At 46.0% G+C, this 19,680-nt stretch overlaps 1 protein-coding gene across 2 annotated transcripts in view; it reads left to right on the top strand.

Moving 5' to 3' along the window:
* Positions 1-19,680, top strand: part of LOC138569735 (hippocampus abundant transcript 1 protein-like) — a 227,720-nt gene that overhangs the window by 132,634 nt on the left and 75,406 nt on the right. For both annotated transcript variants that reach the window (XM_069647982.1, XM_069647992.1), the window contains exons 6-9: positions 2,013-2,231; positions 14,857-14,970; positions 17,330-17,401; positions 18,036-18,148. In XM_069647982.1, the coding sequence (XP_069504083.1) occupies positions 2,013-2,231; positions 14,857-14,970; positions 17,330-17,401; positions 18,036-18,148 (518 nt within the window). The remainder of the gene's footprint in view (positions 1-2,012; positions 2,232-14,856; positions 14,971-17,329; positions 17,402-18,035; positions 18,149-19,680) is intronic.

Genomic DNA, 19,680 nt, shown 5'->3' with positions numbered 1-19,680 from the left:
CCTTCAGTACCATCAGCCACCACTCTCTTCTACATATCCCCTCTAATTTTACCATCTGTGAATCTGCCTTAGGGAGGGGTGGACAGTCCTCAATTTCATGGAACACTGGTCCCTTCATTCCTGCCTTTCTCTCCCAGTGGGCGTTCCTCAAGCATCTGTACCTTGCCTGTTCCTCTTTACACTCTACCCTTCGACACCCTACCCCTCTGCAAACTGATTCTTTCATTGGCTTCTCCTTGCATCATTGGCCAACAACATTGACATGTTCTGCTGCCCTTCCGCCAGCCATGAGCAGTCCTGTATATGCAATGGTCTCTCTGCCATCCACCACTACATGCCACTTCACGCTTGGAATAGTTGACCATTGGGCACTGAAGCCCTTTACTTCCCAGTATACAGCATATCCTCCACATATCCTTTCCCCTTAATCTCATCCCTAAACCCTATATGGAGCTCATTGAGAAAGCTAAATCTTCAGCAGGTCATTCCATCTACTGTCACTCTGGCCAGGTTAAACCTTCCCAGTATTTGAAAAATGCATCCTTCCCTTATTTGCCACTTTACTGAATCCTGGATGTCCACTGTTGTCCACAGCCATCTTTTCTTTCACCATCCTAGGTCTTCCTCTCTACACGTTTTCTTCCTCCTCCATCAAATTTTGAACTTTACAGATATCAGTCTTAACAACCTTGCACTCTCCTCCTTACTCTGCACATGGCCTTCACGTTGAAAGGCCCTCTATGCGACACTGAACCCTTTTCAAATTCCACCTCATACGTAACTCCATCCATAGACCCCATACACAGAAATCTGGCTAACTTTAGCTCTCTGCATTTCACCTTGCATCCTGCAATCTCAAACCATATTCATTCCGAGAGTTCTCTCTCCTCCTTGCGCTGCCCTCCCCCTGCCCTGACTTCCTCTCCACCTGGCGCGCCAGTACTGGTACGCCCTGCCACTCCTCTCCAGAAGTAAAAAAAAACACAGCCTTTTTTCGTGCATTCACGACTGTTGCCAAAATGGTCTCACTATCGAGGGCAAGGGCACCGGAGACGTATGGGGAAACCTACAGGGAAATCCTATTTCCCCAGTACCCACTATATTTCACATGCTTATAACTGTACCAAATTATGTAATACCTCTAAATGCTGTACACAGATGATCTATTGCCACTCTGTGTTGTGCCCAGGCCGTGGTTCTGCTGGCTTCTTTCTCCTTCACCAAGTGCGCCAACTAATTAGTTGCCTTTAAAAACAAGTAAGATTGGTGCCTCTCAAACATTGACCCACAGTCCTATGAGGCTAACTTTTCCAATCTAAAATCAGCTAAAACATACTGCTGCGGTGCCCCTCAATGGTACTGAGCCTTTTTACCTGCTCTAAACTGATCTCTGGATTTTTTTCTGAAGTCTCAATGAAAGTGCAAGGCTCCCTTGTTTAATCGACCCTGATGCTCCTTTCCACGGTAGATCTGAACATTTACAGGCAGAGTGCTTGTTAAGTAGTTTTAACTACCAGAACGTCTCTAAAAACTATTGTCCATGCTGTCTTTCGAGGAGTTATTTATCCTGCAAGCCTCTAGTCACAGTGGGCCTGGTGGCTCTGGTGTGTCCTTTGCATCTTCTGTATTTGTGGTATCATGTTTCATGTTTTATGAAACCCAAATATAAATAACCATGTTCATTTTTCAATGAACACTCTGAGTGGTCCATTGACGTGCATAATGTTTTGGGGCTTGAATTGTCAAACAATCTCCTTGGCACCAGCCTTTGCCTTCCTGTTGCATTGTGGATAATGCGTGCTGTTGCCCCCTCTGAAGCTCTGGAGTCGGCAGGTGCTTTTTCCATGATGTGCCAGAGGAGGGTAGCAGCTCCAATCTTGAGTGAACGAATTCCCAGATCTGCTGCGATCTTCAGGTTTTGAGGGCAAATTCTCTGCCCATGTAGATTGGCAGGACCATTCTCCTTTTCAGGATTTATTTCATAAGCTGCCTCGTTTTTCTTTCTTTCCTAGGTGTCTGCCACTTTTGCAGCTAGTCTGGTTACCAGTCCTGCTATTGGAGCCTGCCTCTCGCGCACCTATGGCGATGCCCTAGTGGTGCTGCTGGCTACTGGTGTGGCTCTGCTTGACATCTGCTTCATCCTGCTGGTGGTTCCAGAGTCTCTGCCTGAAGAAATGCGCCCTGTATCCTGGGGCGCCCCCATCTCCTGGGAGCAGGCAGATCCTTTTGCGGTAAGATTACATACATCGAGACATTGGAAGCCATGCAAGGGAAACTGCTATAATCTGTGATCAAATCACATTCTGAAGGCTGGGACTGGGGGCACCATGGGAACCAATACCTGCCACCTGCTCTGTGATTTACGGATGTATCCTAATTGACCTTTTCCCAATTGACCTCTGGAGAATTAACCTCGGGAGAATTGACCTAATATAAAAGGTCAGTTAGGACCAGCAAGCTCCTTGTTCCCTATTACATACACATGAGAGGTAACTGGGTTAGTGCATGCAACTAGGGGTGTACCCGGGTAGTTCACCAATACAAGACAAAATGACAGCTAGTTGTATATCGCCAAAGGATATGACACGTCATTGATTGGAGAAAATTCCAGACCCAGCTTATATCCTATGCAAAGTTATACAAAATGTGTATATGGCAAACAAATCAATGAAATATTATTTATTAATACCAACACCCACCATATCAACACAAACAATTCTTAAAATTATGAAACAAACTAAGGAAGTTGGCTGAAACAATGATGAAACGCAAAAACAAATCTTAATACAAATGTTAGGTAAGCAAGCTCAAAGAAAGCAAGAGAACAAAGCGCTAGTTGGTGGGATATGTGCGTTATCTGCAGGTCACTGGTTTGAACCGCGGCAAGGCCAGCTCAGCCTTTCATCTTCCTGCAGTTGATAAATGAGTACGAACTTCGGTTGGGTGATCATAATTGTATGTAAATGTTCTATGTACAGCGCTTTAATGAAAGTGCTGTATAAATAGCTAATTATTATTATTATTAGTTGTACATCTAAACACTGCAAGGTTTGAGTGGCAAACCCATTTAACGCAATAGCTGTCATAAACCTCACTCGCATGAGTTCTTCTAACTACTGGTTACGTATGGGTACTCCACACTAGCCCTACATGTTTCTTCTCCTAGCTGAACATTATTCGGGTACAATGTTCACTTTTTGTGGGGATTGGTATGTCCTACGAAAGCAAAGAGAGGGTACCCAATTACATTTCAATGGCTGTTGATGTTCATTGACAGCAAACATTGCAGCACGCTGCATTAAGGGTGAATACATGATTAAATATCCATGTGTTTGAGCAACGTTTATGTTTAAATGCAGACAAAATTAATGTACATCTCAACATGATGGAACAGTTCAATCAAAATGTTACTAGGGTGTCGAAAATATTACTGGCGTTTTGTGAAATTGTGCCCTGAACTTTGCTAAGTGGCAATCTTGCAATTTTTTTTTTAAAAAAGATGTAATTTGTGCATTTGCAATAACTACAAAGTAAATTAAGCAAAGTAAGCTGGAAACACAAGTGACTCATTTTATACTAATGACTAGAGTTTTTAATTTAATTCCCTGAAAACTAAAATCCTGGAGTTAAGCATTTGCTTTTGATTATCAACTTGCTGAAACAATCTAACGCAAAAGTCCCAATTTAGCTAATTGAAATATGACTTTAGCTCAAATGCATCAGCAGGATTTCAATTTGGCCCACCTGTTCATATAAGCTTGTGGCCAAACAACCCTAAGACTTAGAACAGATTCATCAAAACATAAAATAAACAGGTTGGCAAGACTCCTGCCCCGCACTACGCCTAACCCACGCATACGCGGCTTCATTCAAGTGCATCATTCACCATATTATTACCTTGAACACAGACCGGTCATTGGGCTGCAACAAAAGATTTCTTTTAAAATAATACAAGTAACAAGTCTCATATGCATGCAGGCCAGGCTCATTTGTATATTTAGCCATCTGCTTGCTCTTTGTGGCACGCCTTTTATTTATAGATCCATTGAAGTGTGAATAAGCAGCCAGGTGCAGCAGAGTGCTATACAAACTAGCATATACAAATTTCAGAACATGTACAATACAGTTCAAAATTAGAAACTGCATCCGGCCAAAACAGCCTAAAATACCAATAGAAACTCCCTAGTTATGCTGCTCTTGTTAAAGCATTAAAATGGGACTACAGTTGATCATAAAGCTTAATAAAACTCCAGAAATTATAGACTCTATCCCATTTTGCATTTCAACATGCCACGGCTGAACCTGACAAAGATCTCTTAAATATAGAGATATGGAGAAACATCAGTGCCTCCATCTGGAGGACCTGATGGCTTCGGAAGCCCTGCTTCCACCTTAGACCATCAATTTGGAGGCCAGATAGTGAATGGCATGCACATGGGCAGCCTTCTGGCCAGGCACGCATTCTTGAATCATATCAAGGCTCAGAAAGGGAGCCAGTAGAGGGAGGGAGGGAGGAAGGAAGGAAAGCAATCAAATTTAGAGTGCACATTTAGGACCTGCAGCTTAAGGGACCTGGGGCTGAACTAAAACAAACTAAGAATATTTTCTTGAAGTCACTGGTGGTTTTGAGACAAGCCAATAACATCTGTCCCAAGAGATTACTGGTCCCGATATTTTGCGCTCTATTTAATTATATTATCCAAATGGTTTATAGACCTAAAGGCTGACTGAGTGGGCTAAGCTATAAGACTCTGAAGGACAAGTCCATGACTATGGTACATGGTATGGTGAACAAAAGCATTTAGGCTGCTCTTAGTAGAACTTCACACGTGGGTCTTAATTAATGGTACTCTGGCCAGATTTTCATGGTGGCACTTTGCTGGTGGTAGAATACTTGTAATGTAGACATTATCATTCGTGCTAAACCAATATCTGAAAATAGGCACCAGGAAGTTAGCCTGATAAACTGTATGTGGAAAATTGGATAAGCTACAAAACCAAGGGAGAAGTGCAGGTAGTGGAGCCCAGTAAAGAAGTAACAAGATCTTGTTAAGGACCAAAAGGACAAGGTAATTGTCCAGCTTGAAATATAAGAGCTCTAAAGATTATGAAGTGAGCTGTAGTTCAATTCTTCTGAATACCAGGAGCCTCTGTTGAGGTGTGCTGGGCCCAAATAGTCTCTACAACAAAGCTGGGGCTGCCATATTTGCAGAACAATGCAAAGGAGGGAACTTAACAGCGTTGAACGTTGTGGGCAGCTATGGGCTTTGAGTCTTAGGTGCCTTTTGGTCTATGTAAGCTATGGGTTGTCATGGCTTGTCTCCATCCTTCATAGATTCCTTGGCGCAGCCTCCTCGTAGATATTTTCTGGGTCCATCATCTGCGTCAGATTTGTTGGATGTCGCAATTGGTGTGAAGCAGCAATGAAGGACCATGCAGAAACGGACAACCCCTTTAGGACTTGTGAGTCTTCCGATCCAGTGGTTTCATGTTCTTCTGATGAAATGGTTTGACAGTGCCTGTGGCAATGTGCAATGTGCAGGTGTGACCAAAAGTTGAGGCAGTGGCACTGTGGGTCAATGATTAAATGCCTTTAGTTTGCCAATGATCAAATGAAAGTGCACAGCATAGACTTGTGGTACTTGACAACCACCGGGCGTTCAACTAAGTACTGTGCAGACAAGGGACGTGTTGTTGTTGTTGGGCGTGTGTACAGCAAGTGCATTGCTCCAGGGCCACTCTTTGGCAACCAGAGTTGCTCTTAAGCTCTCATCAGGCAAAGTTGCCACCCGTGAATGCTCAAGGTTGCCGTGGGTGAGAAGGTGGCCCCACCAAGCTGTGCATCACCAGATGTAGTGAGTTTGGGTTTGTCACTGCTAACCTCTTGGCAGAACTGCTGTAAGATTGTCTCTCCCTTGAGGATCAGGCCTCACTGGGCTGGTTGGCGTATGCTGAAGGTTGGAGGTGATGGGTTGTGACTCTGATCAGACTTTCTCTTCAGTGGATGATCTCTTCAATTAACATGCAGGCTCCAAGATATGAGAGGGTAAGGTCCAAGGATATCGCTGCTTGGCAGGAAGTGGGCAGTTTGTCAAAGCTCTAATCTAAATGTCAGTTTCCCATGGTCCTCTTAGATCTCCAGTGAACCTGGAACAACTGGTGTAGAACCAAACCTCCAGTCTTTATAGGTCCTGCCAACTGAAGCAAGGTGCTTTTACTTTTATTTGTGGACGGAAGAACACAGTAATTTCTGGTGGCAACAAGCGGGTGGATTCGTCCAGCAAAGCCAGGGAGAAAAATACTCCTCATATGAACATGCCTGGCTTCTTGAAAGAAGTCTTCCCAGGTTAACGTTCACTTGTGCACTATTATGGGGTACATGGGCTGGCGTACGCACACAGCTACTTGGAGTTTAAGCATCCAGCATTTCCAATGGATTGTGTCCTCCAACGCATTCCACATCTTTGACATGTTATGTCCACAGCTGTGCACTTCGGGAACTTTTTCGGTAGAGGGTGTCCTGCATTGATGGCGTCTGGTCCATGTTCCTCGAGGGCCTCCACCAAGGACGACGTCACAGGATGTTATAAATGGGACGCACGGCACCCGTAGCCTCAGTTCCGTTTTTTCCGCGAACGTGTTAACTTTGTGAGACTCGGCGTGCCTCGTGTGTTTTCTTCATTGAAGATGTCTTTCTCTTCGACCCCCCTCCGACTCCGTGGTCCGGTTTCAAGACCTGCTGGGACTGCAAGTCCAAGATGTCGCTCACCGACCCCTACCGCATTTGTTTGTGGTGCCTCGGCGAGTCGCACCACACTGACGACTGCTTGAAATGCCAGACGCTGACTGCAAAGGCCTTGCAGGAGCGGAAGGGGAAGCTACAGGTGGGTAGGGGATCAAAGCCTGTTAAGTCCCAGACTTCCAAGTCCAAGGGGGTTTCCACCGATGACTCGAGAGGCGACTCTCCGCGTTGGAAGGAATCCCAGGTTTCTTGGTCCCGGAGTAGTTCCCGCCACTAGTCTTCCTCGTCACGGAAGGTGTTTTCTGCAGGGAGCATGGCCTTCAAATCGGCCAATTCCACGTGTGCCTTGGCAAGGTTTACACACACTCCGTGGTCTTGTGTTGCTTTTGCGGCTGAGCGTCTACCCGAGGGGGAAGAAAGGGATGGTTTCCTTGCTATTGTGCAGGATGGCAAGGATGCCATGTGTGAGGCCCTTCAGTCGGGTTTGGATACGGCTGACAGTGTGAGCCGGTCCATTGCTGAGAGCACCGTTATACGCAGATTTGCGTGGTTGCGGAAGTCGGGGTTTGCTCCGGATGTGCAGGCCCATCTTCTGAACATGCCCTTTGATGACGCACATTTATTTGGCAGCAAGGCTGACGAGAGCCTTGAGAGGTTGCAGATCTCAAAAGCTGCGGCAAAGTCTTTAAGCGCTGCAGTGCATAAACCTCTGCCTTTTCGTCCTAGAGGACAGCAGTGGAAGGGAGGTTCCTTTTGTTTCTACTCCTCCTTTGGTAGAACGAGAGGAGCCACCAGTCAAAGGGGCCAGCGAAAAAGTACCCGTAGTGGTCGGGGAAATTGTGGTGTCAAAGCTGCTCAGGCAGCTGCCTCTTTGCCTTCAGGCACTGCCGCAGCCGCTTCCAAATAATCGTGAGGCCATGTCCCATGGTTCGCCGATTGGGGGCAGACTGTCTCAGCATCTCGAAGAATGGCGGGCCATTACTTCAGATGCGTATGTTCTGGATACCATAGGCCACGGCTACTGCCTTCCCTTCCTCCAGCGGCCTCACGACAATCCACCAGGGAAACACTCTTTGAAGAGTCTGGATCCGCTCCTTGAGCAGGAAATATTGTCCCTGCTGGAGAAAGGTGCCATCAAACTGGTGTCTGTAGCAGAGAGGAGCCAGGGTTGGTATTCCCCTTATTTTTTGATCCCAAAGAAAGACTGGGGATTGAGAACCATCATGGACTTGTGTTGGTTGAACAAACTTCTCAGGAAGGACAAGTTCATGATGGTCACTCTTTCTCAAGTCCTCCAGGCCCTTCAACTTCAGGATTGGTTGGTGTCTCTGGACCTCAAGGATGCTTACTTTCATGTGCCGATTCATCCCGTGCACAGAAAGTACCTGAGGTTTGCAGCGGGTGACTTGCACTTTCAGTTTCGGGTCCTGCTGTTCGGATTGACCTCCGCCCTGAGGGTCTTCACCAAGCTCATGGTGGTGGTGGCAGCGTACCTCAGGCAAGGGGGGGATTATTCACATCTACCCCTACCTGGACGACTGGCTGATGGGGCGTGCTCTCCCGAGCTAGCCTTGGATCATCTTGGTGTCACCTTCCGCACCCTTTACCGGCTGGACTTCTCCCTGAATTTAAAGAAGTCCCACCTGACACCTTCCCAACAGCTCCAGTACATCGGGGCTGTGTTGGACACGTCCTTGGGGAAGTGTTCGCCTCCTAAGGTAAGGGCTCATCACATTGTACAGATGGTGGACAAGTTTCAATATGCCCACAGTCTCCCGGCTTTCGAGTTCTTAAGGTTGCTCGGCCTCATTGCTTCCTGCATTTGTTTGATGCCAGAGGCCAGGCTGCGGATGAGATCCCTGCAATGGGTCCTCAAGATGCCGTGGTTGCAGTTCTCCAGCAGGATGACGGATCCTATTCAGATCCAACGCTCAGTCTCCCAGGACCTGCTGTGGTGGGTGAACAAAGGGAACCCGATGAAGGGGGAACTGTTTTGGCAACCGTGGCCAGAGGTGACAGTAGTGACGGACGCTTCCCTCACAGGATGGGGCGCTCATGCCAACAACTCGACTGCCAGCGGTTGTTGGTCTCTGTCGGAGTCCAGACTCCACATCATTCTGTTAGAGCTGCGAGCCATCAGGCTAGCCCTGAAGGCTTTCCTGCCCTCGGTACAGGGGGGCGGGGGAGGGGTAGAGTGTCTTGGTCATGACAGACAACACAGTGGCCATGCATTACCTCAACAAAAAAGGGGGGGCAGGGTCACTCCCATTGTGCAGAGAGGCAATGCAGCTCTGGTTCTGGGCCATCCAGCAGGAAATTTCGATCTCGGCAGTACATCTGGCCGGTGACGAAAATGCGGCGACTGAGACACTGAGCAGGCAGAGCCGTCTCTCATGAGTGGGAGTTGGCTCAGGAAGTTCTTCAGGAGATCTTCACCCTTTGGGGAACCCCGCAAGTGGATCTCTTCGCAACCAGTGTCAACCGGAAGTGCAAGAGGTTAAGCTCAAGGGAATTTCCTCCAAAAGGAGCCTTAGGAGACGCGTTCATGGTGGATTGGTCATTCCCACTGCTGTACGCGTTTCCTCCAGTCCCCGTCATTCCTCAAGTGTTACGGAGGTTCGGTTCCCGCATGAACCTCATTGCTCCGGATTGGGCCAGGAGAGCGTGGTACTCGGACTTTCTGGAAATGTCCATCTGCCCTCCCCGCCGAGAGGGTCCTCATTCCCTTTCTGGTCAGGTTATCCATCCAGATGTCAAGACTCAACCTTCACGCTTGGTATCTGAAAGGTTGAGGTATAAGGATTGGGACCACCCGGATGACGCAATGGAGGTGTTGCTTTCGGCCAGGCAGCCCGCAACAAAATCCCTGTATCGTGGGCGTAAGTTCTGCGACTGGTGCAGGATCACAATGTTGATCTTTTTCAGTGCTCCATTCCTATGGTTTTGTCTTTCTTGCTTTCTTTGGCCCACAGGGGCCTACAAGTGGGTACCAGCAGCGCTGTTTATCTTTGAGCGCTCGTCTGAAGAATGTTCTTACTTTAAGATTCCTCTGATTTCTCAGTTTCTTAAAGGACTGACTTATGTATTCCTGCCGTTCCCTTTCCAGGTGCCGGTTTGGGATTTGAATTTGGTTTTGAGATTTCTCATGAGTGCTCCGTTTGCACCTTTGCACTCTTGTCCTTTGAGATTACTGTCCTTCAAGACTGTGTTCTTGGTTGTGGTTACTTCCGCTCGCATAGTGAGTGAATTACAGGAACTTTCAGCTAAGCCACCCTTTACTGTGTTTCACAAGGACAGGGTTGTACTGCGAGTACGTCCTTCGTTTCTACCTAAGGTAGTCTCTGAATATCATTTGAGTCAAAACGTGGTTCTTCATCTTTCTACCCTTCTCCTCATCCTGGTAAGGAAGAAGAGTCTCCATCGGCTAGATCCTAGGAGAGCTCTTAACTTTTACATTTCTAGGATGTCCAGGGTTAGAGTGGATGATCAACTCTTTGTAGGATATGCTGGACACTGATTGGGCCACGCTGTTACCAAACAGACCTTGTCCAGGTGGATTATCCTTACCATTACGGAGTGTTACCAGTTGGCGGGTAAAGACCCTCCAGAAGGGTTGAGAGCTCATTCCACTGGGGGCGTGGCTACTTCTACCGCCCTCCAGCGGGGTGTTCCTATTAGGAATATTTGTGATGCCGCTACTTGGGCTTCAATCCATACATTTCTAAAACATTATTCCCTGGATGCAATCCATGATCAGGATATGGCCTTTGGGAAGGCGGTTCTTTATTCTGCAATCTAATTGGGTATTCTAAATTCTTTTCCCTCCTCCATTTACTGGTACTGCTTTGGGAGTCTGTCAAAGATGTGGAATGCGTTGGAAGACGCAATCCATTCGAAGAACAAGTTACTTGCCAACTGGTAAAGTTCTTTCGACTGAATGTTCCTCCAATGCATTCCACGTCGCACTCCCAGCCTGCCCCTCAGGAGAATTTCCTATGTGATTGCAGCTTCTGTTTCTGCTAGGCTAAATACAGTCCAGCAGGCATCAGACTGGTGTCACACGTTCTGGGGGAAAAAACTTAAACTGAGGCTATGGTCACCGTGCGTCCTATTCATAACGTCCTGTGACGTCGTCCTCGACGGAGGCCCTCGAGGAACATGGACACAACGCCATTGACGCAGGATGCCCTCTGCCGAAAAAGTTTGCGAAGTGCACAGCTGTGGACATTACATGTCAAATATGTGGAATGCATTGGAGGAACATCCAGTCGAAAGAACGTTACCAGTTGGTAAGTTAACTGTTCTTCTAGGAAACCCATCTTGCCATAAGAACTGCATTGAGCATTTCTTTGCTTGCTAGTCCAAGTAAATGCATTTTACAGGCATTTCCCCTCAACCCATCTCGCAATATTTTATTTCGGTTTTGTTTTTTATTTTTGTAATATCCTTTTATTTATTGCAAACTGGGAGAAACGCACCACTGCTCCACTTTTTTCTCTTACTGACCTCTTACCTAATCTTCAGTGTCATTTTTGATCCTTGTTTTCCTATCTGTTTTGTGTCCTGCCCATCTTAATGTTATTTTTTTTAAATATTTACATTGCATCAATTGTATGATGCTTTCATCCTTTTGTTTTATTGTGAGTTTTCTACATAACTCTGTGACTTTTCTATGTAGTTGCTTTGCATTGAAATAGGTGGTTACCAAATTATTTGTATTTTGTATTGTAATGGCTGGTAGTTATCGATGCAGTATATACAGCTACATTATGCTTGTCAACTTATAGAACTGCCCCCAACCTGGCAGTTTTGCTGGAGCATCTCCGGAAAGGCTCCTCGGATGTGGAAGAAGGTGAATGTTTCCTTATCCCTGTTATGTGAAAGACTAGGGATCCTGGGATGCACACTGTATTGGGTCTTTGTAGATCAGATTCTGCAGGGAAAAGTGTGATGGTGAAATCGAAAGAAATGGCACAGGTGCTTTGAACTATAGAGATGTAGGTCTTCCAAACCATGCTCCCTTAACTACCAGATTCATTGCTGTATTTTGACCAGTTGACCACGGGTCACTCCCACTCACCACAGATACCTGATACATGCTCACGTGGGCCAGATCAGCACTAAAGGGAGCATCCTAAACAGGTTGTGCTCCGTTTATACAATCTGCTACCTGTTCTTCCTTTTGGATTCCTGAGTTTCCTCTCTGTCAACAGCAGAGAGTCCCAAAGCCCAATCCTGTCACCAATGGTAATTCCCTCTACGTGGAGCCTCTAGGGGACCTGCCAGGGTGACTCCATTTATCAATATGTTTAGATCCAACCCTGTCCCTGTGAGGTCAACAGAAAACATCCTACTCTCCTGCACCCAGATCTGGACATCGGCAGTTTTTGCCATTTACCAAGACATAATTCATCACCTATCCAACTACAAATCCAGCACAACGGTATGGCCCTCTTCAACTTCACACTCCCAAATAACCAGGCACTACCTTGGCACATAGCAATCTTCTTTCTTTTCAATCTCACGTAACAAATCCAGCTCTAACTTGCTGGCACTCACTTCATGTTAATGTTGAAGGATGTTTGTACCGCGCACTATCCTACCGGAGTGGTCCCCTGGCGCTCTGGTGGATCTGAAACGGAAAAGGGATGGAGGGGGTTTGATAGTGGGAACAAGCGGGATAAGTGCAAGAGAGCAGTGATGTGCTGTTGGCAGCTTCAGTTCGGTTAACACCATTTGCTGTTCTTCGGGGTGCTTTCCGATCGGTAGCCGTCGTGTGCTTTTGTGGGAGGCTATGTGTGGTTTGTTTTGTTGTTGCGGTATAGTGAAGTTTGTGCGGTTTGTTGTGCTTTAGGGTTGTAGTTGTTTGGTTGGAGTTTGAGAGGTGTATGCAGAGGGGTGAAAATGTTAGTGGGTTGGTTATTGGCCTTGCTATCTAGAAGTGATATGTGCTAAATTTCCATGTTCTGGCTATATGTGGCGTGTGAATATCTCTGCTTTTCTATCTATAACCGGCACTGGCTAACATTCAGTCTTGTCTATATGAGATGTATGCCGATATTCACAATTATATCCAAATGTGGCACTGGCCCATCTTCACAGTTCTGTCTTGATTTGAAGCAAGCTAAAATTCACAATTCTATCTAAATGTGACATTGGTAATATTCCAAATGGGGCCTAAATGTGGCAAAGGCTAATGTTAGCATGCTATCTAAATGTGGCACCGGCCGACATTCACGATCCTGTCTAGATGTGATGCAGCTAATGATCTCAATTCTATCCAAGTGTGGCACTTGCTAATATTCACAAATCAATCTAGGTGTGGCACTTGCCACTATTCACAATTCTATTTAAATGTGGCACTTGTTAACATTCACAATTCTATCCAGGTGTGGTACTTTGCTTAACATTCACAAATCTATCTGGATGAGACGCAGGCTAGTGTTCACAGTTCTAAATGTGACACTTGCCGGCATTCCAGTCCTGTCTGGAGTTGATACTGGTTAATGTTCACCATTCTTAGCTGAATATGGGACTTGCTAACATTCACAAACCTATCTAGATGTGATGCAAGCTAATATTAACATTTCTATTTTAGTGTGGCATTTGCTAATATTCACAATTCTATCTAGATGCGACACAGGCTAATGTTCACTATCCTATTCATTCTACTATCCTAGAAAGGCACAAGCTAGTAATCACAGTACTATCGCAGTGTATGTAAGTTTGTTGTGTACCCTGTTAGTCGCTGCTGGTTGATGGCTAGCTTCCCCTGCTGGCACCTGCAGACATGATATGAAGCCGCCTCTGTAGGAGCCGTCCTTTGCCTTGGGGCCCTTAGCCGCAGGGGCTTGCACGGGCAGAGGGCTGCCCTGGGGAGGTCAGTTAAAAGGAGCGAACAAGCCAATCACGGCCTGGGAGGCGGGAGGAGGGATGGAAGGGAAAACGGGGACAACAAGGAGGGAGAAGGGTGCAGGCAGGGCCTTGGGCCTCTAAATGCGTAAAAATAAAAAATAAAATAAAAATAGCAAGTCCCAGGACGGTCAGACCTTAACCAGGTAACCGTACAAACACTCCACTCCCACATTAATGGGGCTGATGCCATATTGACCAGACACCAAGGAACCACCTTCTTCCCTTTTTTATGTGTCTGCAAGGCTGGAACACTCCTTGGACTCCCACCCCAGACATGAATCACTTCCAAAGCTGCAAGTATTCTGTACAAGGCCATAGCCCCCAACAAGAGAACTTCACCAAAATAAAAACCCTTATCTCTGGTGGTAGCATCAGAACAAAAGAACTGGCACAATAGGAGTGAACAAAATGAATTCAACAGTCATTCTCACCTTTTCCCAGAAGATGCTGTAACTTACTCACAAACTCCCTGCTCTTACCACCAACCCAACTGGCCTTGTGAAAATAAAAAGCAGTTAGCTTCCATCACAATTACCCTCAACCCCCTCCCAAAACATCAGTGCTGAGGTGTCCAACCCAGTTTACATTCCTTTTTGTGTGGTACTTGAAAATCAAAGATCTTATCTCATGCCTCACTTTGTGTTGTACCACAGTGGTGGTCTACATGCACTGCCCTTAGGGCGGTTCATGCATGAAAACCCCCCCACATTTGAGGCAATCATGTTCTTTAAAATCGCACACTCTCCCCTATCATTAGTAGCGTGTATTGCATGCACATGTTGCTTGCTCCTGGTGCCAAGGCATCACTGGCAGAGCTAGTTTGCAATAGCCCCCATCTGGAAAGGACAGATCGATTTAGAGATTGGACCCTGATCCATGTGCACGGTTTGATGGCAGCAGCTAGCGTTGACTCTTTCTTTAGACATTGCGTTCATTCTCACACCTGCATTCCAGAGTGCTGATTGAGGGGCAAGACCATATCGAACAAGGCACTTCCTTCGTTCCAGGCTACAGCATTGACCTGGCCCATGGCTGCTTAGGGTGGAAAAGGGTGGTGATGGGTGTTGTAGTGCAAAGACCTTTACTGCTCTCCAATTCCTCTTTCAAGCTGTGGCCATGTGGTATTTTCTGAACTGCTCCCCCCCCCCCACCCTCTGGTTTGGCTAATTATTAGTTTTGTCTTGTGTCTTTGTTTTCAGTCTCTGCGGAAGGTGGGCCAAGACTCCACAGTTCTTCTCATCTGCATCACAGTGTTTCTCTCCTACCTACCGGAAGCCGGACAGTATTCCAGCTTCTTCCTCTACTTGCGACAGGTGACCATCTCTGTAGTATGAATACAGTTCTTACTGTTTTTGTTGTTGGCCTTTGACAGGTTAGAGCCCTCTTAGGATTGGCATACCAGGTTATTCTAGTTCCTGCCTATGAAAGCTGATGTCTGCATGTTTGAGACACAGGCCTGGTCATTTTGTGTTTCTCTCCCTGTGATCAGGGAAGTATGGCCAGAAATGCCAGGCAAATCACATCTGATCATGCTCTCTAAGAGCTAACCCAGACAAGTGTGGTGTGACTGATGTGCAGCTGCCTCTCGCATATAGCAAGGTTCCACATCTGGATTGTACAACTCAGCCAGGGTGAACCCCTAAATGATTATAACCTGCCCAGGAGGACATCAATCACGCTTTGTTGTCCTGACCAGAGGATAAAATCAACGTGCTTATTACTTTGATCGCGCCAATAAAATTAGCTATTTGGCTTTTGTTTTCAGAGTCCTCTCATTAGACACTGACACACCTTTTATAGTATATTTGCCAATAAAAGTCCAGCGACTGGAATGGGCCAATCTATGCTGAGATTGGCATGAAGCTGCAAGTCTTACGAACAGGTCTTTTAACTGCTGTCTAAAAGGGGTATGAAAGAAAAAAAACAAATGGAATAACAACATAAATGGGAGAAATACAAAAAATGCTGTAATGCGGTTGGTACCGATAGGAGTGGGTATAAGTAGGGGAGTCGATGGGACTCCAATGGCCCTGCCTTTCAAATGGTCCAAGACATGGGAAGTGCATCCTCTGCTGTGACTGTGATTAGAAGCGCCGATGTTACTCAGGATGGAGTCCCAGCGTCTGTCCCAGGCCCAAGATTTCTATCCAGAAAGGTGATGGCTTCGACGCTGTCCCTGAACCAATACAATTGCATTTACGGCAAACTTTTAACTGTCCCTAGATGCTTGCTCCAAACGGAAACGCTGTGAGTGTCCCCATGTTGCTGTTAGCGCCACTCCCTTTGGCAGCTACATATTTGCATGGAAGCCTTGATAATAAAGGCCCTAGCACAATGGAACATGTCACAGGCAAGGCCAGAACAAGGCTCTCCTCAACTTAAGATTGAACTTTTTAATGATTCCCTGATAATTGGCTACGGACCGCTGTTCGTGATATCTCCAGGTGCTGTATTTCTTTCTGTTCTGATTCTTATCTACAAACCTGTTTGCAGATTCTCTCCTTTGTGAGGTTCGTGCAACTCATTGGGCCAAAGTCCTGCTTCTTCTCTGCATATTAAAGAGCAAAATTGAGCAAGGTCATAGAATACCTGGCTGATTAACGAAGGGTGAACACACACCTATGGGGGTTATACCTTAGTAAGTGTGTACAAGTAACTGTGAATGACTTCTGACAAAAATATATCAGGACAGTTCTGGGTGCTGCAGTTATATTTTTAATAAAACTGCAGTTTACATGTTTTTAGATACACTTGATAGAGAGTAACACAAGATACAACAGTATTTACACATTTTGAAGGTATAATAACCAGTTTGTGAGTGACAAATTTCAAATATTTGTAACGTCTTATAAATGCTTACACATCGACTGAGTGGTCCTTGGGAAGGAAACCAGTGGATTTAGTGAGGTGATAGCATGTGATAGTCGGCACATATACATCACAGCTTGTTCTGCAGCGCTCTTCCTTCTTTCATCCGCAGCCCCTCATGCTTGCGGTTGACTTTAGCGTACTCATCACGCCAGCCTGTAGGATCCAAGCTCACGTTCTGGCCGAAACACTGTCGTGTTGACTGTTATATTGTTTGCGTTGTCCTTGTTCAACCCCTCATTGTTTTGATGTATATGTGCTGACTATCACATGCTATCACCTCACTAAATCCACTGGTTTCCTTCCCAAGCATCACTCAGTGGATGTGTAAGCTTTTATAAGACGTTACAAATATTTGAAATTTGTCACTCACAAACTGGTTATTATACCTTCAAAATGTGTAAATACTGTTGTATCTTGTGTTACTCTCTATCAAGTGTATCTAAAAACACGTAAACTGTAGTTTTATTAAAAATCTAACTGCAGCACCCAGAACTGTCCTGATAGTCATTCATTTACTTGTACACACTTACTAAGGTGTAACCCCCATAGGTGTGTGTTCACCCTTAGTTAATCAGCCAGGTATTCTATGACCTTGCTCAATTTTGCTCTTTAATACGTGATTACCCACCTGGGTAGAGCAAGGCATCAACCAGGTGCCCTTTTTGATAGACACTGCTTCTTCTCTGCTCCATTATTTCAAAGCTCAGTTACAGTCTGCTTGTTGAATGTCAATGTACAAACTTTCCTGTTGATGATTGAGCCCTGCCACCAGAGTGTCTTCATCTTTTGTTTCCTTTACAGGTGGTTGGGTTTTCCTTGGAGACCGTGGCTGTCTTTATCGGTGTGGTGGGTATCCTCTCCATTCTAGCTCAGGTAAGGTATGATTCTCTTTTCATCGTCCGTTTCCATTCTCTCCAATGCTTTCCCTTGTACTTCTCTCACTTTCATTGAGCGTACCCGTGCTAGAACTTTCTAATTCTTAAATGTAGCAGTCCTCATTTTAAACACATTCCTCCTCCATTGGGTCTGTCATAGATTCTCATTTTTTGACTAGTCTCCACGGTCAGAGTTCTCAGTGCGATTTACAGCAGTTTTAAAGCAAATTTAATTTTCAACTTCAATGAGAGCGAGAGAATGAGAGTGAGTAAATGAATGAATGTGAGAGAATAAGTGAGCGAATGAATGAGAGAGGGCGGAGAGAGAATGAATGTGAGAGTGTGTGGTACAGAGAGATGCACACAGGCACTTCATGTGTTTTACCTGTGGTATGCTCTGCTTCCAGGTCTACTGTTCATATAATTGAACTCTTGCATATTTCACAACCTGCCGCCCCATCTTAAAAGTAGGCATAATCAACAATAATCCAGTCCCTGGTGCATCGTATTTCCCCCTGTAACCATTGATCAATGCTGCTGGGGGCTTGTTCTGCTCCATTGTTCTCTCTTTCTACCTCCTTGTTTTCTCCGTACATTGTTTCTACTTCACCACCTGCCCTTCCTCTTTCTAGACTGTGGTGCTGGGGATTCTGATGCGCTCCATAGGAAACAAGAACACCATCCTGCTGGGCCTTGGCTTCCAGATTCTGCAGCTCGCATGGTATGGATTCGGGTCGCAGCCTTGGTAAGATCACTGTCCATCTACCTTTTTCCCTTCAGTACTTCAGCTCGATCTATTCCACAACTGCTTCAGTGCCACCTTTTTTAGTTTTTTCCCACAATTCTTGTTTTATTCCCTTGTGCATGCATATCACTTGAGGTGGAAGAGCGCACAATCTTGTCAGTAATTGCTAGTTTCAGGCAATTGTCAATTAACACCCCCCCCCACTCTGGGTTATGTGAGAAACCACAAGGTGTCTCACCTGCTAGTCCCCAGGGACCTGTCATCCAGGTATCCAGGACATGGCCATTGCTTTTGGATCCAGTTCCTGGTGGTGGATCATTACGGGAGGAACACCTGGATGGGGTTTTTTCGGGGAGTGGGATACCGGATGGCGAGACACGGTATCCCCTTCCCTGTCACCACTTTACCCCATCCTACCCGGTAGAATACTTGTGAACTCAACCCCCACCCCTCCAGCCCCTTTTCCCGACACAAACACTTTCTCACGGACAGTTCACCGTGAGCGAAAACGGACTAACACCAGAGCCGTATACCTGACATGTCCCAATACAATGATCAGGCAATTATTGATCATTACACACACCTGACTTCCATCACACTTACTCACACAGATAAAAGGATGAGTACGTAAGCACACTCTGAGCAGAGCACATGAGGAAGCAGCAGTTCTAAGATGGCAGTTTAATACAAGATGGAAAACGGCAAGACCGAAGAGGATTGCAAGGAGGGAAATACTCTTGACCTTTTCACCGGCAAACTGCATCTTTCATGAGCCTTCAAAAGTAGAAAGCCTAAGCCTAAGACCCGGAATTGAAGCTAAAGAATCCTGCATTGTGTGTCGGAGTTACCCGGTGCTCTTCCATGTCAATAGTCAAGACGAGGAAAAGCGGTTGCTGCTGTTGTATTGTCCTTTGCCCCTACAACAAAGCAGCACAGCCGGTGAGTTGGGGAGACTGATACCAGAACGGTCTGTGTGGAGATCAAGGTTGCAAAAGGTAACATTGTATGAAGAAGATTAAGACAACAGATGAGTGAATGAACTTTGAAGGTAAAATACGATACCATTGACAGAGTGGTCCCGCATCATGTGGGTGAAATCAAAGTGGTCCTGCAATGGCTCAAGCCAAACCCTGTGCACATTCGAAAGTCTTCCATACTTGATGTTAAATTGACATTGGTCCGAGCCCGGCTGAGGAAAACTAATGGTGTAGAAAGGATCTGAGCCCGGCTGAGGTTGATCCGGGGTGAACAGTGAGTCACCCGAAAAGGAAGAACCTATGTACATAGGCTTGACAGGCTTGAGCCTCGCGGAGCCTGTGTGGAACATTATGCTAAAAGATCCAAGCCCAGGTTGAGGCGGTTCTGGGGTGGATGTTGAATCACACAATGTGAATACTTGTGAAAATCTGAAAGGGAAAACATTACTTGTATATTTTGTTTGAATCAGGCCCTTTGAGTGAAGAGACTTTGAGAAGCAAGGAGACTTGCGCTCCGGAGGCCGTGATGCTGATGAGTGAACTGTAACCTTGTGC

The sequence above is a fragment of the Ambystoma mexicanum genome, chromosome 1p (assembly GCF_040938575.1).
Source record: "Ambystoma mexicanum isolate Mex_15411 chromosome 1p, UKY_AmexF1_1, whole genome shotgun sequence".
Taxonomy (NCBI): Eukaryota; Metazoa; Chordata; class Amphibia; order Caudata; family Ambystomatidae; genus Ambystoma; species Ambystoma mexicanum.
The sequence above is the reverse complement of the archived record's forward strand: the minus strand, read 5'-3'. Positions and strand labels throughout refer to the sequence as shown.